General features: G+C 50.6%; 2 protein-coding genes across 4 annotated transcripts in view; one reads left to right on the plus strand and one right to left on the minus strand.

The window, feature by feature from the left end:
• The window catches only part of LOC115647271, a 46,307-nt gene extending 21,430 nt beyond the window's left edge, over positions 1-24,877 (plus strand). Inside the window, exons 8-17 of the mRNA XM_030554174.1 lie at positions 2,333-2,458; positions 3,113-3,293; positions 3,513-3,742; positions 3,931-4,335; positions 8,823-8,883; positions 10,324-10,429; positions 18,081-18,319; positions 19,609-19,735; positions 20,504-20,611; positions 23,289-24,877. Of these exons, the coding sequence (XP_030410034.1) occupies positions 2,333-2,458; positions 3,113-3,293; positions 3,513-3,742; positions 3,931-4,335; positions 8,823-8,883; positions 10,324-10,429; positions 18,081-18,319; positions 19,609-19,735; positions 20,504-20,611; positions 23,289-24,520 (2,815 nt within the window). The 3' untranslated portion in view covers positions 24,521-24,877. The remainder of the gene's footprint in view (positions 1-2,332; positions 2,459-3,112; positions 3,294-3,512; positions 3,743-3,930; positions 4,336-8,822; positions 8,884-10,323; positions 10,430-18,080; positions 18,320-19,608; positions 19,736-20,503; positions 20,612-23,288) is intronic.
• Positions 1,743-17,846, minus strand: LOC115645270 (zinc finger protein 271-like). Of its 3 annotated transcripts, none has more exons than XM_030549645.1 (4): positions 17,818-17,846; positions 7,525-7,651; positions 5,312-5,416; positions 1,743-4,467 (listed from the first exon to the last, which is right to left on the minus strand). In XM_030549645.1, exons 2-4 carry the CDS (start codon positions 7,556-7,558, stop codon positions 2,273-2,275), a joined length of 2,334 nt encoding a protein of 777 aa, XP_030405505.1. In that variant the 5' UTR covers positions 7,559-7,651; positions 17,818-17,846; the 3' UTR covers positions 1,743-2,272. The 3 variants fall into 3 exon arrangements, with proteins under 3 accessions (XP_030405505.1, XP_030405504.1, XP_030405506.1); XM_030549644.1 differs by lacking the exon at positions 17,818-17,846 and adding an exon at positions 9,540-9,964; XM_030549646.1 differs by lacking the exon at positions 17,818-17,846 and adding an exon at positions 8,153-8,947.
• Positions 24,878-25,785: the final 908 nt, after the last annotated feature.

Genomic DNA, 25,785 nt, shown 5'->3' on the forward strand with positions numbered 1-25,785 from the left:
CTAAGGCTACATCTACACTTTTGGCAATAGGTAAAGTCCAAATGCTGCACACCCCCTGGCACCGGCATAAGCAGCAGTGTCGACAGTAAGACACAGTTTAGGTGAATAGCATCCCCTATGCACCTGAACTCTAGGGCATATTCACCCGACACAGGTCTCTGCACGCCCAGGCAGCACCTCCCACATCTACACTGCTATTTTTAGCAATGTAGTGTTCTGCTTCCCCCTGCCAGAGTCTTTCACTGCAGCATGCAGCTACAGGCATAGTACCTGTACTTTTCACACGGCTGTAAATGTAGACATGTAAACAACTTTTTTTTAAAAGCTCCAGAGGTGACCCCGGCAATTACAGGCCAGTAAGCCTAACCTCAGGACCAGGCAAATTGGTTGAAACTGTAGTAAACAACAGAATTATCTGACAATAGATGAACATGGTTTGTTGAGGGAAGAGTCAAAATAGCTTTTGTAAAGGAAAATCATGCCTTACCAATCTATTGGAATTCTTTGAGTGGGGTCACCAAACATGCGGACAAGGGTGATCCATTGGATATAGTGTACTTAGATTTTCAGAAAGCTTTTGACGAGTCCCTTACCAAAGGCTCTTAAGCAAAGTAAGCAGTCATGGGATAAGAGGGAAGGTCCTCTCATGGATCAGTAACTGATTAAAAGACAGAAAACAAAGGGTAAGAATAAATGGTCAGTTTTCACAATGGCTAGAGGAAAATAGTGGTGTCCCACAGGGGTCTGTATTGGGACCAGTCCTATTCAACATATTCATAAGTGATCTGGATAAACGGGTAAACAGTGAGGTGGCAAAATCTGCAAACACTACAAAATTACTCGAGGTAGTTAAGTCTAAAGCAGACTGCGAAGAGTTACAAAGGGGTCTCAAAACTGGGTGACTGGGCAACAAAATGGCATATGAAATTTAATGCTGATAAAATGCAAAGTAATGCACATTGGAAAACATAATCCCAACCCTACATAAAAAATGATGTATAAAGAAAGATCTTGGCGTCATCATGGATAGTTCTTTGAAAACATCTGCTCAATGTGCAGTGGCAGTCTAAAAACCGCACAGACTGGCAATAGGAGGAGAATAGAGAATAAGAGAAAATATCAAACAGCCTCTATGTAAATCCATGGTTTGCTCACACCTTGAATATTGTGTGAAGATCTGGTCACCTCATCTCAAAAAAGATGTATTGGAATTGGAAAAGATACAGAGAAGGGCAACAAGAAACATTAGGGGTCTGGAACAGCTTCCATATAAGGACAGAATAAAACTGGGACTTTTCAGTTTGGGAAGGAGATGACTAAGGGAGGATATGACAGAGGTCTATAAAATCCTGACTGGTGTGTAGAAAGCGAATAAGGACATGTTGTTTACTCCTCATAACACAAGAACTAGGGGTCACCCAATAAAATGAATAGGCAGCAGGTTTAAAACAAACATAAGGACATACTTTCTCACACAACGCACAGTCAACCTGTGGAACTCTTTTCCCGAGGATGTTCTGAAGGCTAAACGTGTAACAGGATTCAGAAAAAGAACTAGATAAGTTGATGGAGGATAGGTCCATCAATGGCTATTAGCTCAGATAGTCAGGGATGCCACCCCAGGCTCTGAGTCTCCCTAGCCTCTGTCTGCCAGAAGCTGGGAGTAGATGACGGGATGGATCACTTGATGATTGCCGTGTTCTGGTCATTCCCTCTGGGGCACCTGGCATTGGCCACTGTTGGCAGACAGGATACTGGGCTATATGGACCACTGGTCTGACCCAGCATGGCCGTTCTTATGTTCTTAGCCCTAAACAGCTGAGTCTTTTAGCCCAAGCAGGAGAGAGGCTCCTGTTGATATCCAGATATCCCAGGTTCAATCCGCACTGCTGGGGACTCACCCAGAGGCATAACAACTAGCGCATGCATCTAAATAATTTCTCTTATGTTTTACATATCCTCCAGCCTGCTGTATGATCCAAGCAAAGCTTTCCATGCCGATTCTTTGTCCACTGCAGTCATGAGAATAACCCTAGCGCATTTTTTAAGGGGGAGGCACCCAGCACTTGACTAGAGCCCTTCTCCACTTTGGCAGTCAGCAAAGCTGGCCTTTGGAGTGACTCCCTGTCCCGTGCAGCAGCTGGCTACAGATCAGCGACTGGCCCATGCAGGTATTCCGTGCTTCTGGAAACGGAGTCACACACTGAGTGCGGCCGCCCTACCGTGCATTTTCTGGTGCATGATAAACACCCAGCTCCACAGTGAAGGTTTTCTAGCAGTCGGTGCAGCAGAGGGGTGCACAGCGGGTGTGGATCTGCTGGTGCTTGGTCAGCGTGGAGCGGCGGCCAAAGCGCTTGTCACACAGTTCGCAGGGGAAAGGCTTCTCGCCGGTGTGGATGCGGAGGTGCTCGGTGAGGTGTGATTGCTTGCGGAAGCTGCGGGCGCAGCGGCTGCAGGGGTAGGGCCGCTCGCCCGTGTGGAAGCCGTAATGCTTGACGAAGTCGCACTTGAAGATGAAGTGTTTCTCGCAGAGGGCGCACTGGTAGGGGCCGTTCTCCAGGTGCACCCGCCGGTGGACGCTGAGGTAGGAGCGCCGGCGGAACTGCTTGTGGCACAGGCTGCAGGAGAAGGGCTTCTCTGTGTGGCTTGGCTGGTGCCTCTTCAAAGCCAGCAGGCTCCTGAAACTCTGGGGGCAGAGGGGGCAGGGGTAGGCTTTGTCCTTGGCAGGAGCAGGCGGATGCTCCGGCGCTCGCCCCAGGACGCTCGCCCCTGGGAACAGCCTCTCCTTGAAGGCAAGTGGTTGTGACCAGACCCCGTTCCTGTGGCCCTGGGGCCAACACGGCTCCTCTCCCTGGGGGCCAGTCTCCTGCTTGACGGTGCGAGTCTGCCTGCCAAAGCTCTGGTCGCCCGCGCCAGGCAGATCCAGCCTCTCCTCGGTGTGAGACCTCTCGTGCCGCAGGGCATAGGCCCGGGTGCTAAAGCTCTTGTGGCACCTGCCGCAGGGGTAGGGCTTGGCCGCTGGGTGACTGTGGCGGGGCAGCTTGTGGAGGGGGTCCCTGTCCCTGGCGGCGCGCAGGCCTGGCCGCGTGTGGGTCTCCTGGTGCTTGTTGAGGGTGGAGCGCCGGGTGAAGCGCTTGGGGCACAGATGGCAAGGGAAGGGCTTCTCGCCGGTGTGCGTGCGCAGGTGGTCGCTGAGGTGGGAGCGCCGACGGAACCACCGGCCGCACAAGCCGCAGGGGAAGGGCTTCTCGCTGCTGGGCGCCCGCTGGCACCTGGCCAGGGCCTGCTGCCCGGTGAAGCTCTCGGGGCCCACGGCGCAGGGGTAGGGCCACGCCTCCAGGTGGGCACGCTCGTGCTTGGCGGCGTAGCAGCGCGTGCTGAAGCTCTTGCTGCAGACGCCGCAAGAGAAGGGATTCCCCTTGGCGTGTGTCCTCTTGTGCTGGGCCACGGGCCCCAGCGTGCTGAAGGTCGCATGCCCCCTCCCACTCGGGTAGGCCTTGTCCACCTTGCAGACCCGGCGCGGCTTTGGCAGGTCGTTCTGCCAGGCTGGCTCCCTGGGGCGCTCGGCGTGCCTCCGGGGCCGCTCCTTGGCATGGATCTCCTGGTGCTTGTTGAGGGTGGAGCGCCGGCTGAAGCGCTGGGGGCAGAGGCTGCACCGGAAGGGCTTCTCGCCCGTGTGCGTGCGCAGGTGCTCGTTGAGGTGCGAGCGCCGCCGGAAGCCCTTGCTACAGCGGTTGCAGCGGTACGGCTGCTCGCTGCTGTGCACTTGGCAGTGCCTCACCAGGTCTGAGCGGCACAGGAAGTCTCTGTCACACGTGGAGCACCACAGGAGCCGTTCTCTCTGCTGATCTCGCTGCTGCTCGCCGGCCGGGGACTCGCCCGGGTAAGGCTCCTCCACCACGTGAACCTGGAGGTCATCCATTATCTCAGTCTTGCAGATGACAACACTCTGCTCTTCGCTGCCGTTGGATGGATCCGCTCCCACACGAGTCCTCTGGCAGCCGGCGGCGCCCAGCCATGGGCTGTAGCTTTCATCATATTTGGTGCATGGAGGCACCTCTGCCTCTTCTCTGGGGGCGCTCTGGTACTGCTGAGCACTGAAACCCATTCCATAGCCACCATCTCCTTCAATCTCTTCCTTCGCACGGCAGCGAGCCTCCTGCGGGGCGGGGCTGTCGGCCTGGTGCTGCCATCGCAAACTGCCGTCACACTGCGAAGGAGGAATTTCCACCTCCCCGAAGGGCTCTGTCTTGCACTTAATGAGGACATCGGGAGCTTTACCAGCGACATCGCCAAGAGCAGTCTGGGGGGCCATGTGCAGCTGACCACCCAAAGGTGAAGCGTTGTTCTCCGAGCCCCAGGAAACAGGCCTTTCCTCCACAGACAAAGGGAGATGCTCAGAGATTTGGATTTCAACTTCACTGTCCTCCAGTTTCACCTTTCCATTTGCATTCAGGCATTGAGCAACTGGAAGGAAACAACACCCATCTCATTAGGCATACGGCAGAGCAAAGCTCCCCCTGCATTTCTTGACTCGATTTAATTCTCTTAGGAATTCCTAGTCACATGAATCTGAAACTAAGACATGCCCCTGAACTCCGAAAGAGCCCATATGTGAACCAGGGAGCTAGCAAGAGTAATTAACCACTGGAACAATTTACCAAGTGCCATGGTGGATTCTCCATCACTAACAATTTTTAAATCAAGATGGGATGTTTATTTTGGGGCAGTTCCCTGCCCTGTGTCATGCAGGAGGGCAAACTGGCTGATCACAGGGGCCCCTTCTGGCCTCGGAATCTATGAAGCGAAGAGAAAGGTGATACTTATTCAGCGGAGACACAACCATGTATTGTGCCTGAGGTCACTAATCCCAGCTTCCGTACCATAATAAGCTGGGCCTATTGCAGGTCCTGGCTGTTTCGCTGACAGAAGCACACTAAGCTGCCTGTGAAGAGGAAGCTTTTATGCAGGTTTCCCACTTAAAACAGAGCTGGTTTAAAAAGTGGAAATCACAGTTTTGCTACAAATTTCTAGCTGGTTTCCTTTCCGAAGGGTTCAAAACTGCCCCAGGTTTTGTTTTTTCAAAATTAACTGAAACTGTTAGCAACACACTAGTTTCTAATTTTTTTCATGCACCAGAAGCCTGGAGCACAATAAATGTCAGTAATTGTTCTGTAATGTCAGTTTTTCAAGAAGATTTTTCACTCCCAAAACAAGGCCCCATTTCCACAACAGAAGCTTTGGGTGTGAAGAATTTCAGCCAGCTCTCCTTTGCTCAGGGACGTTTCTTGCCATCATTTCCCGTACTCACCCATGGACATGGGGGCCAGGGCCTCCCGGGCAGAGGCCTCCTCTGCATGGGGCTTTCCCCCTTCCTCCATCAGCAGCAGGAGGGCAGGTTTTGGCATATCACCACCTGCATGTTACAAACAAACAATCAGAAATAATCAGAGCTGGCTCGCAGCAGTCATATCCTTCTGCTAAGGGGCTGTACATCAAACCTTCCTGAGCCCTTCGTACGTATGTGGGCTTTCCACCACTTCCCAGGAGAGAGGTTCCTCCTAGTGGGTTGAGCGCTAATCAGGCCTTCCTGAGCACTAATTCCGGCTCTGACCTAGACTCCCTCTTCGCTTTGAGAGGCTTCACTTGGCCTCCGTGTCTCTTTCCTGCCCTGGACTAGGAGTCTGACAAGCGGCTGAGAGGGGAGAAGTAGCCATGGGCAGCAGAGGAAGCTCTACCCAGAGACAGACCAGGAGATAGAGAAGTGGGGTAGGAAGGAGGCCAGGGAAATGCCGACAGGGACTGAGACTGAGCAGCCCTGGACTGCTAGTCAGAGGGTCCTTGCACCAGAACCTGGAGCTGGAGGGGGGCCCAGGTTCCCCTACCAGCCACTGGGCAGTGGCACAGGACCTAGAGATGGAACAGAGACCATCTTAGGCAGCATCTGGACAGCTTCGTCCAGTGGGACCTAGGTACCCCGCAAAGGGGAGACTGTCTAGTGGGGCGTCTGCAGGGCCGAGTTACACAGAGGGAGCGCTTCCAGGCGCGAAGAGAGGGAGGGACCACATGCGAGCAGCCGAGGACATGGGCACCAGACAGGGTGAAAGCGGATTCCCAGACCTAGCCACAAGTTGGTGCATCTGCGGTGAGTGGAGCCCTTTACAAGGAGCATAGCAATTGCTGGACGGGATCAGATCGCCTAGTCCAGTACCTTCTTTCCAAACAGCAGCCCACACCAGCCACAGTACAAGGTGATTCACGTCCTGCAGTAGGCACTGCTGGAATAACCTGCTCACAGGGGAAAATTTTTTCTTAAAGTCCCTTCCTCAATTAAAGGCAGGCTACAGCCTTGAAGCATGAGGGTTTCTGTTCCTTCCAAACTGCTTTTTAAACCTTTGTCTGGTGTTACAGCAATATTTTCATTATCCATATAAACACCCAGTCCTTTTTTGAAACTGGCCAAGTGTTTGGCCTTAATGATATCTTGTGGCAATGAGTCCCTCTGGCTGTTTTACCACTGTCAGCCCTGAAGAGCTAATAGATTGTACATACAGGCAAGAAAAGCGGCACCTCATTCTGCCTCATGGATTCCCAACAAAATTACCAGTTAAATCCCTATTTCAGGATCTTTACGGCTCGCAGAAAAAACACAGCCTGATTTTTCAGAAGCTAGGTTGAGCCTGCAGGGTCGAAAATGAGGCAGGGGAGCTAGCTAAGCCCACTCATCTGGAAGCTATTTCTGGGAATAAGTGGCCAATGCTAAAGTATCAATTTTAGGCACTTTTATGAAAACCAAGAACAAAATTGTTCGTGTTAACAAGAGGGAACTCCATTCTGTAAGAGGGTAATGTTTAAAGGCAAAATAGATGAACACTGAGAGTTATTTACAGAGGTGGCCCCTCATTTATGCAAAACCAAAAATCTTCAAGAGACCAGTGTGAAACAAGTTGGGAATCCCAGTTCCTAACACGGCAATCACAAAAAGCTGTCAGCACAACTGCCACCAAGTGGCTCTGACGGATGGTCTCATCAGATTGACTAGACCATGGAGAGCGACTCCCCTTTGGTCCAGAATGTTTTCACACTGGAAAGGTGGGACAGCACTGGAACAGAATGTGAGAAGCAGGCACTGCTGCTGCTCCCCTGCTTTGTAGATAAACAAGACCTAGCTCGTAGGTTTTTTTCCACTAGTAGATCTCAAAGCGCTTCAACAAAAAAAGATCAGTATCATTGGGATAATGATAGTGATCTCCTCTGGGAAGTGCTTTGCATTTTACAAATAGGGAAACCGAGGCACAGAGAGGTGAAGTGAGTTGCCCAAGGTCAAACAGCAGGCCAGTGGCAGAGCCAGGACTAAGACCCAGATCTCCTGAGCCCTAACCCACGGCTCTACCCACTAGGAGACACTGCCTTCCATTTCCAGGGCTGCCAAGCCAACACCCTTCATTAGAAGATTAAAAGGGGGGAAAAAACTCTCAAAGCCATTCAGACGTGACAGCTCCCCATTAACGTACAGTCACTTACCCAGTGATACCAGTATCTCATAGTTCTCTCTCATCACGTCCCAGTACAGCTCCTTCTGCCATTCTGCCAAGATCTCCCACTCCTCCTGGGTGAAACTGACTGAGACGTCGGCAAATGACACTCGGACCTGAAATCACAGGAAATTATTATTCATATGTACTGCAGTCGCAGCTCAACATGGATTTCAACAGCAGAACCAAGAAGAAAACATGGCCCTTTATGTTCCGCCTTTTTGCATGATTAGAAGGAGGAGGAAGAAATATGGGGTTTGGTTTTCTAATCGCAGGAAAAGTATCCTTTCCCCCCTCCATGAGTCAAACACCAGCAGAATTCATTTGTTCTCTTTTCTTCATTTGCCTTTCGGTTGAGATTCGAGCTCTCTCCAACATTTGATTTTATTTGATGAATTTTTTAAAAATTATTTGACAATTCTCACCAGCATTCATCCTATTTGTGAAGCTGGGCAAATAATGAACATATACAAAAATGAGCCTGCCATGAATATGTTAGCTGAGTAAAATGAACACATTATTTTCATTACTCCTCCAGCTTTGACTGAGATCAGACCTGAAGTTTCAGGGGGAAAAACACCCGAAGAAATTGTTATAATTGTTTTAAAAGAATTTACCTCTCAAAAGACACCACATTGAAGAGTCATTTCCCCAAACACTGCAGCATCGCTACTGTCAACTGGAGTGGTTTGGACTGGTGCTGGACAGTGATGCATGTTTTAGAGAGAGAACAAAGAAATGCCTTCCCAAACCTAACTAAAGTGTTCTATTTATCTAGGCAGGTGCAGGGCTCATCACCAGAGTACTCATGGTAGCTGTCACAAGTGTTATATTATTAAGTCTTATGCAAAAAACAAACACCCAGGAGCCTCCACATAAATGTGCACAATAATTTTGCATGTGTTTTTAAAGTGGCGATCAATGATTTGCTATAAAATGACATTGTAAATCACGGATGATCACAGACATTTTACACACTGTACTAACGTTACACAGCGATCTCGCAGCAAAGGTGCGCACCATTTTCAATTTACCATGCATGCACCAGGGACAAGACAGGTGGGGAATTTATCAAATCACCTGATGATTCCTGAAGTCAATTCCTCACCAAAGCCATGTTTAGCATTTGGCCAATCGGACATTGCATCAAAATCACTCAGCCTATCTCATTCAAGCTTGTTGCAAGTCCTGACCAGTCCGCACCTAGAGTCAACATCCCAGGTCACACTTGGTGCAAGTTTTCCCAATTTAATAAAAGCTCTGAGCACTATTTGTGTATTCGAGCAGACCAATTAAAAATTTCAGCTTCCTGCTTCTGCCTCTTGAAATGGCTGCCCCGGTGGGGACTGTGAGAATTTGGTGGGGATCTGTGGGGAGGAAAGGGCTGCAGAATCAAACAGAGCACCCCCCTGATGAGGATAGAGTATCCCCATTTAGCATCCAGGGTTTTACCTGGTCACTTTGGGGGCTGATCTTGCACTCTCTTTGCCCAGCTGAAACCCACTGAAGTCACTGGGAGTTTTGCCTGAGTGAGGACAGCAGGATTGGGCCATATGACATATTTGCAAATTATTTTTGCCTGCACTGAAGCATTGTTCAATACATCAAATGAGAGCGTTGCTTATCCCCCCGCCCCCATTCTGTTCATGACATTTATCGTGTCGGTTTTTAAAATGACTGGATTTCATTCTGGGATTGCTGAGTTTAAAAACGGGCTTACGTTACAGTGAAGGCTGGTCTCTCCTTATTTCTGAAACCAATCGCACAGGGTTCCCCGTGGTTGGTGTTTAAAACATGAACGTGGATGCAGTTAACAAAGCTATAGCTGGAGGGCAACAATTTTTGTAATTATTAATTATTAGTAATATTATTATTGTCATGCACAGTGCAGAGGCCGAAGGAGGGAAGACCCAGCGCCCTGTTTGCTGTTTTCATGCTGCAGCATCACCTGCCAAGCACAAGGGAAGAGGCCAAGCCTAGAGTCCGAAGATGCATTTCCCCTACCTGCAAGGCAGAAACCCTTTCAGACATTTTCCTTCCACCTTCTCAGCAGCCCCAGCCTGCCAGAATCTCTGCAGCAGCAGCAGCAGCAGCAGCAGCAGCAGGAGCCTGTCTGAGCAGATCCCTGGGCCCCCAGCTGCATTCAGGGTGGCTCTGGTTTCCTGTCTCCCACACACGCTGCAGTAGCTCTGAGTCCTGGGCAGTGCAGGCAGGAGGAAACCCCCTCCCATTGGTTAGCCGGGGAGGTGAGGGGGGAAGAGACAGGCACGATGCTTGCGCGCTCCCTAGAACATCCCGCTCCCAGGGCGAGGATAGGCCGCCCCCTGGTGGACGTTGGGAGTGGGACCTTGGAACAATCATTACAGCCCAAAACACTCAGCTGATATTTTCACTCCGTGCATCTGAAGAAGTGGGGTTTTACCCACGAAGGCTTGTGCCCAAATAAATCTGTTAGTCTTCAAGGTGCCACCAGCCTCCTCGTTGTTTTTGTGGATACAGACTAACACGGGTGCTCCCTGATGCGTAATATTTTGCACTTCTGCAGCATTTGAGGCACTGAAAGGGCTTTAGGTAAAGCTCCCAGCGTCCCTTTGGATGAGTCTTCTTATCCCCCCTCCCACCCCTTGCAGGTGAGGAAACTGAGGCACGGAGGAGTTCAATAACTTGTGTCTGTCTCTCTGGGCTCTTCTACGGCACCCATCGTGGGTATTTAAGCCAACACCATTCAGGACACACTTCTGCTTGGCATGCAGGGCTGGGGCTGAGTCGGTCGGGTTTGTGAGTGCAGGTCCCGGTGACATTTGGTGATGTCTCGGTGCACTTCTCCCGAGAGCAGCGGAAGGAGCTGTACCGGGAGGTGATGAAGTACAACTATGGAATTCTGGTCTCGCTGGGTGAGCCTCGGGTGGGAGCAGCACCCGAGGGGGAGCAGCACCCGCACCTTGAGGCTGGGCCGGGCAGGCTCCAAACGGGGGATACTCAGGCTGGGGGCCTCCTCACGGGGCACATGGAGCCGCCTGCGGGTGCCACAGGGTGGCCACCCTCCAACAGTGGTTAGGCCCCTTGGGGTCAAGTCCCTGGTCTGCCACAAACTTCCTGTTGTGTGACCTTTGGCAAGTCTCTTAGCCTCTTTGTGCCTCTATTTCCCCTCTGTATAATAGCACCACCCTACCTCCCAGGAGCGTGTGAGGATAAAGGCATCAAAGATTGTGAGGTGCTCAGCTAATATGAAGGGGGCTGGATACGTATCAAAGAGAAATGGGTCTCTCGTAGCTCGTTTATATGGTTTGATATAGAATTACAGCCGGGTTTGCTTTGGACAATTTTTTTGTTAATCACAGAGGATTGAGGCGAACATACCCCAGATCAGTAATTTCCTTGATTATGTTTATGATGCTGTATGACTGAAAACGACCTTTTGTATTATTGTTGCTGCCACTGTTACAAATGCAACAAATTTGATACAAAGTATCTCATATGATTGCTATTTATAAATATATCAGAGGGATTAATATTAGGGAGGGAGAGGAATTATTTAAACTTAGTACCAATGTGGACACAAGAACAAATGGGTATAAACTGGACACTAGGAAGTTTGGACTTGAAATTAGATTAAGGTTTCTAACCATTAGAGGAGTGAAGTTCTGGAACAGCCTTCCGAGGGAAGTAGTGGGGGCAAAAGACATATCTGGCTTTAAGACTAGGCTTGATAAATTTATGGAAGGGATGCTATGATGCGATAGCTTAATTTTGGCAACTGATCTTTGATTATCAGCAGGTAAGTATGCCCAGTGGTCTGTGATGGGATGTTAGATGGGATGGGATCTGAGTTACTACAGAGAATTCTTTCCTGAGTGCTGGCTGGTGAGTCTTGCCCACATGTTCAGGGTTTAACTGATCACCATATTTGGGGTCAGGAAGGAATTTTCCTCCAGGGCAGATTGGCAGAGGCACTGGAGGTTTTTCACCTTCCTCTGCAGCATGGGGCACGGGTCACTTGCTGGAGGATTCTCTGCAGCTTGAGGTCTTCAAACCACAATTTGAGGACTTCAATAACTCAGACATAGGTTAGAGGTTTGTTATTGAAGTGGATGGGTGAGATTCTGTGGCCTGCATTGTGCAGGAGGTCAGACTAGATGATCATAATGGTCTCTTCTGACCTTAAAGTCTATGAGTCTATATAAGGTGTCAGTGGAAAAGTTACAGTCTATCAAGTATGATGATCTTGTTTAGATCCATGTATCGTGTGTACCTGACGTTAGGAATATCGGCTGTCTACCTGTATCTCAAACCTGTGTTGTGTGCCTGGGGTGACATCTCCAGATTGACATCAGAGCTAGCCAGCGAGGTGTTCATGGCCCATTAAGGACACTCCACTCTCACCATGGGCCATTGAAGAAACTCATCCCACCCAGTAAGTATTTCCTGTGGATGCCTCAGACAGCAAGGGGCCAATGGCTGCCCCTTGTCATTCAGCAAACCATGTAAGGACAGTGTGGTGTGGACATGTGAATATATTTTGATGCGTTTGTGTTATTTCTTGGAAGTCTCCAACTATCTGGCAAGTAAGTGGGGATAACTCTGTAGGTAGAATTTTCTGCCCAAGCTGCCCTGGTGACCCTCCCAGGAAGGAGCGAGGGAGGTGGAGGCACCGCCAAATAATTTCATAGGAAAAAAAGAAAGAAGATACACCCTGCTGAGTGAGTGGCGGGAACCAGAAGAACCCAGACCTGTCCATCAAAACCTGTACACAGATTGGCATTAAAGGAGGTAGCCAGGTGGAGAGGGGAGCTACACACAGGGGCTGTGGGTTTTGTCTGGGACAGTAAATTTTCATGCACATGGCAGAGGATATAAAAGACATGGAGACATCTCCACTTTACTTCTTTCCTGTTCCCGTTCTCTAAAAGGAGTGTTTGGAGCTGTGGACTGAGGACCTTCCAATCTTTTGGCAGTTACCAGAGAGAGACTTTTGCAAGCCTGGGGTCTGTTCCCCCTCTGCTGTGATCCTGATCTATGAACATTGCAAATCTCTTGTATGTATGTGATTCTTTAACCATTCAATAGCTCTTTAATTAATAAATCTTTCGTTAGTTTACGAAGGATTGACTGACATCATGATATTCAGGTAAGACCTGAGAGACACATTGACCACAAAGAGATCCTTTGGGATCAGTTGAACCTCACATCTGGTGAACTGGATTTTCAGTAACCCCTCACTAGATTAGACCTGTTTGTCAGGGCAGCAGTTCAGTGACTCTAATTATAGAAAAAACCACCAGTTTTGGGGGATTGTCTGCCCTGAGTGAGCCATTCGACATGTAGCCAGGCACCTGGTCACAATGTTTATTATAATAGCCCAGTGCCCTGCAGTACAAGGGGGACTTTGTGTAATGCAGAAGCTACAGGAACAATTCCTTGGGACACACTTTGAGCCCATCATCCTTTCTGAAATGACAATGGTGGCTGCCCAATATGGAATGTTCCTTATTCTCAAAACATAAAGAAACTTTCCATAATGGTTCAGCAAGCATGTGTATAGAACCTCATGGGAACATCAGACCTGGGTTATATTTACAGTAACAGCAAGATGAAATAAATCCTTGGTATAACGCAGTGTCAGATGCCTGGTGACTCTTTGTGTTTTCAGTCTGTCATTAAACCAGGCTGAATTGTATGTTAAACTGTCAAATGTCTGAGTCACCTCACACTTTAAAGAGATGCCAAGCCAGAACACCTCCAGAAAGGTCAACGGAGTTAGACCGCTCTTAAAATCTTGCAAAGATCCACCCGTCACTCACCTGTATTCCTGGCTGACCAGCAACCTCATAGAATATTACCATGGGGATATCTAAACACCTCTGTTATAAGGAGCTATCAACATGTCTATGTAATATACTAGTCTGGGGTCTGAATTCTTGTCTCTCTCTAGCTTTTGGTCCCAGTACTTGCACAAGCCCCATGAGCTAAAAACACTCTGCAGTAGTTGTCAAGTGGTAGATGCCTGAGCTGCCCTGCAGCTGAAGCCTCGAGCCCCAGCAAGTGCCTCCCACAGGGTTGAAGCCCCTAAGCCCCCGTCCCCTCTGGGCAGAAGCCCCTAGCTCCACCACCACACCGCAGAGCAGAAGCCCCGAGCTCCCCCTCACCCCAATGTGGTCGGGTGACGTTGCGGTTCTGGAGGGACCCAACTGAGAGTGCCAATTCAGGACCAAGTGTTCAAACAGGGCAGTCACAGCCCAAGGCTGGGGTTTTTCCACCTCTAAGGAAACCAAACCAGCCAGACAAAAAGGACTTCGGTTTTACCCCACTGGCTAACCACAAGTCACACAAGCAATTTCCTTAGACACTCCAGTCTCCCAGTATCACCACCAGTGCCACCCGTCCTGGGATGAATGGTTATGAAAACCAACACCCCAGTAAAAGAAAAAGGTTCTCTCGATCCCAAAGGACCAAGCCCCAGACCCAGGTCAATATACACATTAGATCTTACCCACAAATCACGCTGTTGCCAATCCTTTAGAATCTAAAATCTAAAGGTTTATTCATAAAGGGAAAAAGATAGAGATGAGAGCTAGAATTGGTTACATGGAATCAATTACATACAGTGATGGCAAAGTTCTTAGTTCAGGCTTGTAGCAGTGATGGAGTAAACTGCAGGTGCAAATCAAGTCTCTGGAGAACATCCCCCACTGGGGGGTCCTCAGTCCCTTGTGTAGAGCTTCAGCTTGTAGCAAAATCCCTCCAGAGGTAAGAAGCAGGATTGAAGACCAAATGGAGATGAGGCCTCTGCCTTATATAGGCTTTTCCAAGTGTAAGAACACTCCTTTGTTCCTGCTGTGGAAAGTTACAGCAAAATGGAGTTTGCAGTCACATGGGCCAGTTCCTGCACACCCTGCTGAGTCACAGGGCGTAACTGCCTTCTCTCGATGGGACAATTGTGTAGGTGATGGTCCTTAATGGGCCATCAAGCAGGCTAAACAGAGCTGACACCAACTTGTCTGGGACCTTTCCCAGTAACACAACACAAGTTTGAAATACAGACAGCATACAGCCAATATTCATAACTTCAACTACCAAAATGATACAGACAGCATAATCATAACCAGCAACCCATAACCTGGTCTTAGACACCTTATATGACCCCCTTTACATAAGATTTGGTGCCACTACAGGACCTTGGTTGCAACCCATGTTCTATATGGTCCCAGTTTATATCAATAACGTCACACCTCAGCAAGTGCCTCCCACAGGGTTGAAGCCCCTAAGCCCCCCTCCCCTCTGGGCAGAAGCCCCTAGCTCCACCACCACACTGCAGAGCAGAAGCCCCGAGCTCCCCCTCACCCCAATGTGGTCGGTGGAAAATGGGGGGGAGTGGCATGGGGTGCTCCGTGAGCCACATTTTAACAGTTCGGGAGCTGGGGTTTGGCCACCCTTGGATTAGAGGATTGCCTAGAGGCCCCTGCTGAAATCAGAGCCCCATCATGCTAAATGCTGCACACACAGAATAAGAGACAGTCCTTGCTCCAATTACTCACAGACTAACAGACAAGGGAGACAGAGGAAGGATTCTTATATTACAGACCCAGAGACCAAGTGACTTGCCCAAGGTCCCTGGGAGTCAGTGGCAGAACTGGAAACTGAACCCACCTCTCACAAGTCCCAGCCCTGCGCCTCCACCTTTCCTGTGGTGTCAGCGTGCAGAGGGGACTGCAACCGGTTATATCTGCACCTTCTCCCAGCACGTGGCCTGCTCCCCACCGATTGCCTCTTAAGCGACAGGGGCCTTCGCCTTCCCTCCGCATCCTGCCCTCTCCCTTGCTGTTACCGCTTGGCTGTCCCCTATTCGTGCCCTATCATCCAGATGGGAGTTCAGTGTCCCTCCGCTGCTCCACGTCCAGTGACAGGAAGATTCTGTGGCCGAATTTGCCAGTTTGTGAGGCCTGAATGTTTTGGGGTTTGACCTTTTTGACCTTTTGGAGGTTTTCGGTGGGGTTCTGCTAACCAGCTCCACGGACCCTGAGCACCCAGCGGGGTGAGAGACCCAGATAGGCAGCTCTGTGCTGAGGCTACAGTGCAGGCCACTCAGTTGGGGTTTTCCAAAGGGCTGGGGGGCCCTTCACACAGCCAGCCTGGTCCTGCTGCTCCTGCCGTGGCAAGGGCAAGATTTCCAGTTCGGCTCCTGCAATGAACCCTGAACACAAAGCTTCCAGCGGTCGCCTAGGACTCATTGCCGGTGAAATTCTATGTGTGTGTCATGCAGGAGGTTTGGCCTAGACTAGCTTAATGGGTCCTTCTGACTTTAAACTCCACAGATCTATTCCTGAGGCCTAACTAAGCAGATGCAGGTTAAGCCACCCTCCTACCAGGCACTCGGGGTTGGATGCAGGTGGAAAAGCCATTGCACAGGCAATGAAAACACACCAGCTGCGCAGGAGGTAATTCAGGGCCGGACTGGCAGAGCAGCTGCAGTTCCAGCTGCTTTTAGTGGGACTTGTGAGCACGCAGCACCTCTGACTGTCAGATGTGCGTGTCCCAGGCTGGGCATCCAAAACCTGAGTGCCCCCAAATTGATGGGCACTTTTGGAAGTTGAGGTCAAAATGTGTTTCTGCATCAGGAATTTCCATTCATGTCTCATGTGAATGAATACAGTTCTTACAGCTGCTCGCACACGGTTTGTTACTCCTATAGGCTGAGTTCATTGCAGGCTCCCTGCATCTCTCCATTTGCCCCACAAGCTCCCTGTCTGCCCCATATCCCCCAGTTTCAGGAACTCCCTACACTTTCCTCCAATCCCTCCTCCACCTGGAGTTCTGTGGGGCCTCTCGCTGCTGCTTCTAGGGTCCCCCATTCTCCCCCCATGCCAGGGACTCTGTGTCTCTCTTCCCCTATCTCAGGTGATGGTCCCCCCTGTGTCTCCTACTGTACTAATTCCAGTGGAAAGTGTGGAAGGGATTAATATAACCCTGTCACTCACTGCCCAACATGAAACACGGTTCAGCAAGATTCAGGGTTTGGTACACAGAGACCTCTGCCTTAGAGTGATCAGATGTCCTGATTTTATAGGGACAGTCCTGATATTTGGGGTTTTTTTATATGGGCTCCTTTTACCCCTCACCCCCAGTCCTGATTTTTCACACTTGCTATCTGGTCACCCTACTTTGCCTGCTTAACACCAGGGGAAACACCCCATTGAAAAACCTTTTCACCAGCCAACAAGATAATGCGTTAATGACAAGGGTGGCTCTAGGTATTTTGCTGCCCCGAGCACAGCAGGCAGGCTGCCTTTGGCGACTTGCCTGAGGGAGGTCCCTGGTCCCGCGGATTCGGCGGCAGCCTGCGGGAGGTCCGCCGAAGCCACGGGACCAGCGGACCCTCCGCAGGCATGCCACTGAAGGCAACCTGCCTGCCACCCTCACGGCGACCAGCAGAGCGCCCCCCATGGCTTGCTGCCCCAGGCACGTGCTTGGCAGGCTCGTGCCTGGAGCCACCCCTGGCTAATGAAGCAAGTGGACTAGTTCATAATTCAATGCAACATTAAGGGCCCGGCTGTGCCCATAGTTCCAGACTGGCCTTGGGGCAGCAGGAGTCACACCTCTTTAATGGGATGGGGGGGAGGTTGGGGCATAGTCTCTCCCAAAGCTCCAGGGAGCATGCCCATTGCCCCATGCAGCTGTGGTGTGCCACAGGGGCCGTGTCCAAGGCTATGTTGCAGGAATGAATGCAGAGACGGTTTATGATTGCCACATACGTGCCCTCTCCCAGTTCTCCTTCTGCATGAGGGGCTTCCACTATCTTGCCCAAAATGTGTGAAGAGCTCAGTGTGCCCGAGCTTGTCTCTCTCTCCCCAACAGATGATGGCCCAGTAAAAGATATTGCCTCCCCCATCTTCTCTCTCTAATGCCATAAGCGTCAGCTTGAGTAATTCCCAGCTCCCCCTCCCCTCCCCTCCCCTCCGAGTTCTCCATAACTTCTGCACACCCGCAGCCAGCTGTGACTCTTTGAACCTGCTCCCCTCCACAGCTCTCAAGCACCGCACCCTTCGCTCTGCAGCCCGCAGACCCATTTCCTAGCCCAGTGGCTCTCAACCTTTCCACACTACTGGAGTCTTTCAGGAGTCTCATTTGTCTTGCGTACCCCCAAGTTACACCTTAAAAACGACTTGCTTACAAAATCAGACATAAAAACCCAGACGTGTCACGGCCACTGTTACTGAAAAATAGCCGACTTCCTCGTTTTTACCATATAATTATAAATCAGCTGGACTATAAACATTGTACTTACATTTCAGTGTCTAGAACAGTAGGAACAAGTCATTGTCTGTATGAAGTTTTAGTTTGTACTGACTTCATTAGTGCTTTTTATGTAACCTGCTGTAACACCAGGCAAGTCTCTAGATGAGTTCAGGTCCCCCCTGGAAGACCTCGGCGTCCCCCAGGGGCACATGCCCCCCTGGTTGAGAACCACTGTCCTATACACCAACCCCTCGGCCGTGGCTGCAGACACTATTGTAAAAACATTTTTTTCCTGTCTCTGAAACGCCCCAGCTCCACCCCGAGGAGTTCTGGGAGCAAGATCACTTCCTGGCTTGCTCCACTTCCCTTCTCAGGCTGCAGTCGCAGGGCTGGAGCAGAAGCAGCGCGTGAGACGCGGAGCTACCGCAGCAAGCGCTGGCCAGGGCCCCGGACTGCAGGGGGGATTTTTCCGGCTGTTGCAGCGCAAGGATCCGATCGACATGCAGGGAGGAGAAGCTGAAGAGAACATGCCAGCCGGGGCCACTCTGCAGGTAGGAGACAGGCAGTGAAGTGTGCTGCGGGGGGGAGACAACAGGCCGTATTCGGGGCTGGTGTGAACAGTTGCTACTTCGTCTGTCAGTTGCCCTGCACCAGGCTGGTCTGAATGTGGCCCCCTGGGGCCCATCTAGCCCTGCCTTCAGATCCCATTTTCCTCATTGCAGCCGCCTGACTGATCTCATGGCAAGGAGCTGTCTGGGGATGGAAAGTGACAGTGGACCCCTTTGAGGGGGCAGTCAGGGCCTGACAGGCCCCCCACCAGCCATTTCCCGTGGGGCTAGCGTGCTAAGGAGAAGGCCTGAAGTGTTGCATGTTCACACTGCAAAGCCCCTTGCAATGACGATGTTGGTTGGGGGTAGGGGGGTGGTTTAAATAAATGTTCTTCGTTTATTTCATCTGAATCTGGGCTCCTACTGAACAAAATTCTCCATTGACAGCAGTGGGAGTAAAACGGGGCCCTTCACTTGCACATAATAAGTTATCTTCCAGCTTTCTGTTCATTTGCATGTCAGGGCCCAAGGCTGCTCCCCACTCTGACATCCAGAGAGGGGGCAACTGTCACTAGAATGGTCCCACACCACCCTCCAGCCGGCGTTTGAGCTCCTCAGCTTCACAGGGCAGTTCTCATGTGTTATCACAGTGCTGCAAAGTTTAGGTATCAATTCAAACCAATAATGTCATGAAACCATTTCAATTAACATCAGCTTGTGCAGCCCCTTTTCCTTTTAGAAACCTCAACACTGGCCTTAATCTGCCTAGTGCTGTCACTTCTAAACCCCTCTCTGTTACAAATCCTGGAACATTTCCCTTTACCTGTCCTGGGGCAGGGACTGTCTCTGTGACTGGATAGAGCCCAGCATAATAGGGCTCCAGCCTCACTTGGCAGAAGAGGAGCAGTGAGCATATTGTAAAAACAATCTAGTGCAAAGCCCATGGCTAATAAAGAAACGTGACAAGCCTGCCACAGTGCAAAATGTCATAGTGCTTATTTATTACATCTAGCAAAGTGACCTGCATTACACAAAGCAAAACAAATTCTATGTTGCGTCCTCAAGCTCGCTCTGAAGGAAGCTCTCAAAATAACAACCTGCCGTAGTGTAGTGGTTAGAACAGTGGATTGGGAGCCAGGACACCTACCTGCTGTTTCTGCTCTGGTACTGACTCAGTGTATTACTTTGATCAAATAACTTAGGCCAAAATGATATAAAGTGGCCACTGACTTTGGGTGCAGGTGTCGGGAGGTGGCTGCAGAGAAGGTGCTGAGTAATGCTTGCAATTCCAGGTCCCGGTGACATTTGAGGACATTGCCATCTATTTCTCCCGGGAGGAGTGGGAGATGCTGGCAGAGTGGCAGAAGGAGCTGTACCGGGATGTGATGAAGGAACATTATGACAATCTGAATTCCCTGGGTAAAAGTCCATTTTCTTTTTATACTCTCTGCGCTTTGCAAAATTCATCCATGTGTTTTAAGGCTGGAGCTCACCTCCAGTCATGCATTTCCTAAATTGCTGGGCCTGTTACAGTAAGTCATTATGGAGGGTTCACAAAAAACTGAACAGCTTTGTTCCTGGTTTTTAGTTCCAGCTGTCATGTGTCCACACAAAAAGCAACTGTATTGTTTTAATCCAAAATGATGTGTATTTTAGATTAAAGGAAAACAGCAACAAGAAAAAGTCTCCATGAAAGAGCAAAGTGTTTGCAACTGTTCTCCTCTATAACCAGCTGCAGGAACTCTGACAGCAAAATGGCTGCCTCCCCCGCAGAGAGGCAGAGGTCTTAAAAACGTGAAGGAAAACAAAGGTATAATGGTCTCAAGCTACATATGCCAAGCTAGCTGCAGCCACAGCTTTCTGCAAGCCCGTCGTTCAGAGGACTGGCCTCAAACTTGCGTTGGAGGCCTGGGCTGTAATCAGAAAGTTTGATTTTTGAGAGTGATTTAAGGGCAGAGGAGAGACATAATTGGGATCTTACTGCTGAGGGTGCATCCATTTCTAAGGAGCAGCTGGATGGTGGAAGTGGGAATACCTTGATCTCTATGCTTTAAATCCATTCATAATACACAATGCTTTTAGCGAAGGGAGGGAACTGGTGTCAGACCATTCACACGGCTTTGTAACAAGCATCCCATGGTGGCAATCCAAACTATTACATCCTCTGATCTGCATCCCCACAAACAGGCCATGCAGACACCAAGCCTGACGTTTTATCCCGGATCGAACAAGGGGAAGAGCCATGGGTCGTGGATCAGCAGGAGGAAAGAGAGAGGCTGGAATGCACCTCACTGGGTGAGTAGTTATAACCTCCTCTGCCTTTAGATCCACAAGTTCTGACGATAGACCCCAGAGCTGGGGCAGGTGCCACTGTCGCAGGCTGCTGCCCCAGTCTCTCTCCCACATGGTTTTCGTAAGCAGGGCTGTTCTGGCAAGTGTCAAACCACAAACACGCATGGCCAGCTCATCCCCTCCACTAGCTAACTCTTGGGCCCAGGGTCAAGCTGGGGAGCTGGCAACAGGCAGCACACTCCCAGGATTAATAGTGGGGTTGGACAGAAATCTTGCTCCAGGTCAGAATCCCAACCAATCCTACTTCCCAGTGCAGTGTCAGACCCCTCCGCCCCTCCCCAAGCACTGGCATGATCACCTCCTGCTTGCCTTTCAGAAGTCCTAAAAATGGCAGCCTTTTATGTTCTGTCTCAAGGGTTAAACCAAGTCCCTGCTGGTGCAGCTCCACTGAATTTCACCTATTGTCTCCACTCCCAGGCTCTCCAGAACTCTCCAACCCTTCCCATACCTCTCTCAAAACGTTACCCTAGGGCAGGGCTCCAACCAAAGCAGTAAGTGCCTGAGGATCATAGCAATGTAGGGCTGGATGGAACCTTGGGAGATTATCTATTCCAGCCACCCTATGCTAAGGCAGGACCAGGTAAACCTGACAGGGGTCTGTCCAACCTGTTCGTAAAAACCTGCAGTGACAGGGATTCCACAGCCTCCCTTCATAACCTGTTCTAGTGCTTAACTGTCCTAAGAATTAGAAACATTTCCCTCACAGCCAACCTAAATCTCCCTTGTAGAAACTAAGCTAATTACTTCTTGTCCTACCCTCGGGGCACATGCAGAACAATTGGTCACCATTCTCTGACAACTCTTAACATATTTGAAGACTGTTATCAGTTTCCCCCACCCCCTGCCTCCCAGACTTCTTCTCTAGATTAAACATACCCAGTTCTTTCAACCTTTCCTCATAGGCCAGGTTTTTCTAAATGTTTTATCATCTTTGTTGCTCTGCTCTGGACTCTCTCCAATTTGTCCTTGAGTGTGGCACCCAGAACTGGACACAATGCTCCAACTGAGACCTCATCCGTACTGAATAGAGGGAACAATTACCTCCCATGTCTTACATACGACATTCTTGCTAATACACCCCATAATGAAATTAGCCTTTTTTGCAACTGTGTCATATTGTTGAATCATATTCAATTTGTGATCCACTATAACTGCACGACCCTGTTCAGTAGTGCTACTTAGCCAATTATTTGCCATTTTGGATTGGTGCATTTGATTTTTCCTTCCTCAGTGTAGTCCTTTGCACTTCTCTTCACTGAATGCCATCTCTCTGCTTTCAGACCAGTTCTTCAATTTATCACCATCATTTTGAATTCTAATCCTGTCCTCCAAAGTGCTTGCAACCCCTCCCAGCCTGAGTTCATCTGTAAATTTTAGAAGCATATTCACTACTCTATTATCGAAGTCATTTAATAAAATTATTGATTAGTACAGACCCAGAACAGCCCCTTGCAGACCCCACTTCATAGATCCTCCCACTTTGACAGCGAATGATTGATAACTACTCTTTGAGTTCAGTTTAGCAGCCAGTGGTGCACCCGCCTTATGGTAATTTCATCTATACAACATTTCCCTCATTTGCATATGAGAATGTCATGTGGGACTGTGTCAAAAGCCTTACTGACGTCAAGGCATATCACATCTACTGCGTCTCTCCTGTCCACTAGCTCAACTACCCTACCAAAGAAGGAAATTAGATTAGTTTGACATGATTTGTTCTTGACAAATCCATACTGGTTGTTACTTACATTGTTATCCTCTAGGTTTGAACAAACTGATTGTTTAATAATTTTTTCCACTGTTAGGCTGACTGGTCTATAGTTCCCCAGGCCCTCCTTTCCCCGCTTTTTAAAGGTACGATGTTTGCCTTTCTCCAGTCCTCTGAGTCCTCACCATCCTCCATGAGATCTCAAAGATAATCCCTAATGTTTCAGAGAGTGCTTCAACTGGTTCCTTAAGTACCCTAGGGTAGTGGTCCCCACACTTTTCAGGGTTGCACCCCCCTTTGCCTCTGTCCACCCCCCTGGAGCCAGGGCCGGGAGCGAGGCCACGGCTCCCAGGGTGGGGTATGCGGACAGGGGTAAGGGGGCTGAGATTGGGACCGCAGTGGAGGGTGGGTCTGGGACCAGGAGCGGGGCCAAGGCCGGGTACAGCACCACGGCCGGGCGTGGGGCCAGGAGCCAGGGCTGTGGCTGGTGGCGGGGCTGGAGCAGAGCTAGGAGCGGAGCAGGGCTGGGCGGTGCACCCTCCCTGCCCCCCCGTGAGGGCTGGCCTGGGCCCTGCTGCTCCCCTGAATTTTCCTCCTTGTTCCCCTAGGGGGGTGCATCCCACAGTTTGGGCACCTCTGCCTTAGGGTGAATTTCATCAGGCCCTGCTGACTTAAATGCATCTAAAATCCAAATATTTTTTAACCTCTTCTCTCCCTATTTTGGCCCAAGATCTTTCCCCCTTGTCATTAATATTAATTGTGTTAAGCATCTGTTCACAACTGATTTTTGTAGGAGTGTCCGATTTTTAGGAGTATCCCCTGTCATTGCGGATGAGATGATTCTGCCATAGAAACCCCTTCCCCACTGCGTAGGAGTAAAACACGAAGTAATGTCTGGGTTCTCTTCTCCAGAGGATGCAGGCCTGAGCAGAACTGAGGAGCAGCAGCAGGAGGAAGGGCCTGAGAACTTGGAGCCACAAAGGACTTTACCGAGTGGGTCAGAAGAGAGAGTTTTCCAGAGTCCAGAGCAGGAAGAAACTTGCCAAAGGCAGTGCAGGTCGCTGAGGCTGCAGGAGATCTCGGAGAGGAGTGAGCCAGATACCCCAAGGGACTGTGAAAGGGGTGACCAGGAACCTCCGAGGCTCCCTGCGCAGGAGAGACCGAAGATGAGCCAGAGCCCACCTACGTGTCACATATGTGAAGTGAGCTTCAAAGGAGAGAGAGACCTTAGCAGACACAAGCACAGCGTCCACGAGATAAAGGATCCACGCAAGTGCCAAGTGTGTGGGAGGTGCTTCCGGCTACAGCAGGACCTCAAGAGGCACCAGAGGATCCACACAGGGGAAAAGCCCTACCTCTGCCTTTACTGTGGGAAGAGGTTCAGCCAGACTGCCAATCTCTGCACCCACAAGAAGATGCACAGAGGGGAGCGACCGTACCCCTGCACCACCTGTGGCAAGAGCTTCCGGCAGAAGCAGCAGCTGGTGTCGCACAGCCGGATCCACACGGGAGAGCGGCCCTTCCCCTGCACGCAGTGCTCCAAGAACTTCCGCTGGAAGCAGGCGCTCAGGGTCCACCAGAAAACCCATGTGGGAGAGGGAGGCTCTGAGGGGAGCCAGGCCAAAGGGCGGGTCTTCCCCTGCCCCAAGTGCAAGGATGTCTTCGCTCACAGGCACGACCTCCAAGAGCACCGGCGAGAGCACGCCACCAGTGAGCGGCCCTACCAGTGTGCCGACTGTGGGAGGTACTTCAGACAGCGGCAGCAGCTGATTCCGCACCGCCGGATCCACACCGGGGAGCGACCCTACAGCTGCCCTCTCTGTGGGAAGAGCTTCCGGCGCAGGCAGGAGCTGACCACACACCAGAGAATCCACAGGGATGAGAGGCCCTTCCGCTGCCCCGAGTGCCCATTCAGCTTCAGGGAGAAGCAGAAGCTGAAGAGACACCAGAGAATCCACACGGGCGAGAGGCCCTATGCCTGCCCAGAGTGTGAGAAATGCTTCCGGCAGAAGCAGCAGATGATGTCTCACCTCCGGATCCATACGGATGAGCGGCCCTACACCTGCTCAGAGTGCGGGAAACGCTTCCGGCGGAAAGACTCCCTCGCCAAACACCAGAGAACCCACCAAAGGGCCCAGACATAGGGCTCATCTACTCTACCACTTAGGTCAATGTAACGTACATTGCCCAGGGACATGAAAAGTCCCCCCCCCTCCCCTCCCGAGCAACACAAGTTACATCAATTTAAAGCACTGTCAACACCCTGCTATGTCGGTGGGAGACACTTTCCTGCCAACATAGTCCCTCCTCTCATTGAGGTGGAGTAATTATGCTGACAGGCAAGTGCTGTCCCATTACACAGTGCATCTTCGCCATACGCACAACAGCAGCGCTGCTGCATCTGTGCATGGTAGTGTAGACTAGACCATAGTGTGACAAAGTTCCTCCTCTACCTTGGTGGGTTCTGCACTTATTGGCAGATTTGCTCACTTCAGTGATCTTCCCCACAGTCTGGGTCATCTTCTCCTGTGTCTGATCAGGAGTTGGGAAGTTTGGGGGGAACCCGGGCCCACCCTCTACTCCAGGTTCCAGCCCAGGGCCCTGTGGATTGCAGCTGTCTATAGTACCTCCTGTAACAGCTGCATAACAGCTACAACTCCCTGGGCTACTTCCCCATGGCCTCCTCCAAACACCTTCTTTATCCTCACCGCAGGACCTTCCTCCTGGTGTCTGATAACACTTGTACTCCTTAGTCCTCCAGCAGCACAGCCTCTCACTCTCAGCTTCTTGTGCCTCTTGTTCCCAGCTCCTCACACACACTTCCTCTCCTCTGGCTTCCCTGTCCCTGACTGGGGTGAGCTCCTTTTTAAACCCAGGTGCCCTGATTAGCCTGCCTTGGTTGGCGGCAGGTGTTCTAAATCAGCTTGTCTGCCTGAATTGATTCTAGCAGGTTCCTGGTTACTCTAGTACAGCCCCTGCTCTGGTCACTCAGGAAATAGAAAACTACTCAGCCGGTGACCAGTATATTTGCCCTCTACCAGACTCCTGTACCCCAGTGGCCTGGCTCTGTCACAATAGACAATACAGTTGTCCTGCCCCAAACTCCCTCCTCGCTTCCCTCACGGAGGGGAAACCGCTTCCACAGGGACTCAGAGAAACCACCCCTGGAGCCATCACCCCTTCACAGCTCCTGGCAGAGAATGGAGGGGAAGAAACACTACAGACACACACTGCACCCCGGAGAAGGTGAAGGAGCTGCACCTCCATTCCCTCAAAGGGTCCAGGCGGCCACAGTCTCACAGCTCTTATTGTTTCTTTGATGTATTTGAATCATTATAGAGGGATCTTGTCCTTCCTGTGAACCCCCGATGAATGTGTTAAATAGCACTGGGCCTAGTGCCAATCCCTA

The sequence above is a fragment of the Gopherus evgoodei genome, chromosome 2 (genome assembly GCF_007399415.2).
Source record: "Gopherus evgoodei ecotype Sinaloan lineage chromosome 2, rGopEvg1_v1.p, whole genome shotgun sequence".
Taxonomy (NCBI): domain Eukaryota; kingdom Metazoa; phylum Chordata; order Testudines; family Testudinidae; genus Gopherus; species Gopherus evgoodei.

Bases quoted from the DNA above. Each gene is read 5' to 3' on its own strand.
- LOC115645270 (XM_030549644.1), bottom strand. From the start codon at position 9,566: ATGTCTGAAAGGGTTTCTGCCTTGCAG. The intron at 7,652-9,539 runs GTAGGGGAAATG...CTGTGATTTCAG, and splicing joins AAAGGGTTTCTGCCTTGCAG to GTCCGAGTGTCATTTGCCGA. The intron at 4,468-5,311 runs GTGAGTACGGGA...GTTTCCTTCCAG, and splicing joins CCTGGCCCCCATGTCCATGG to TTGCTCAATGCCTGAATGCA.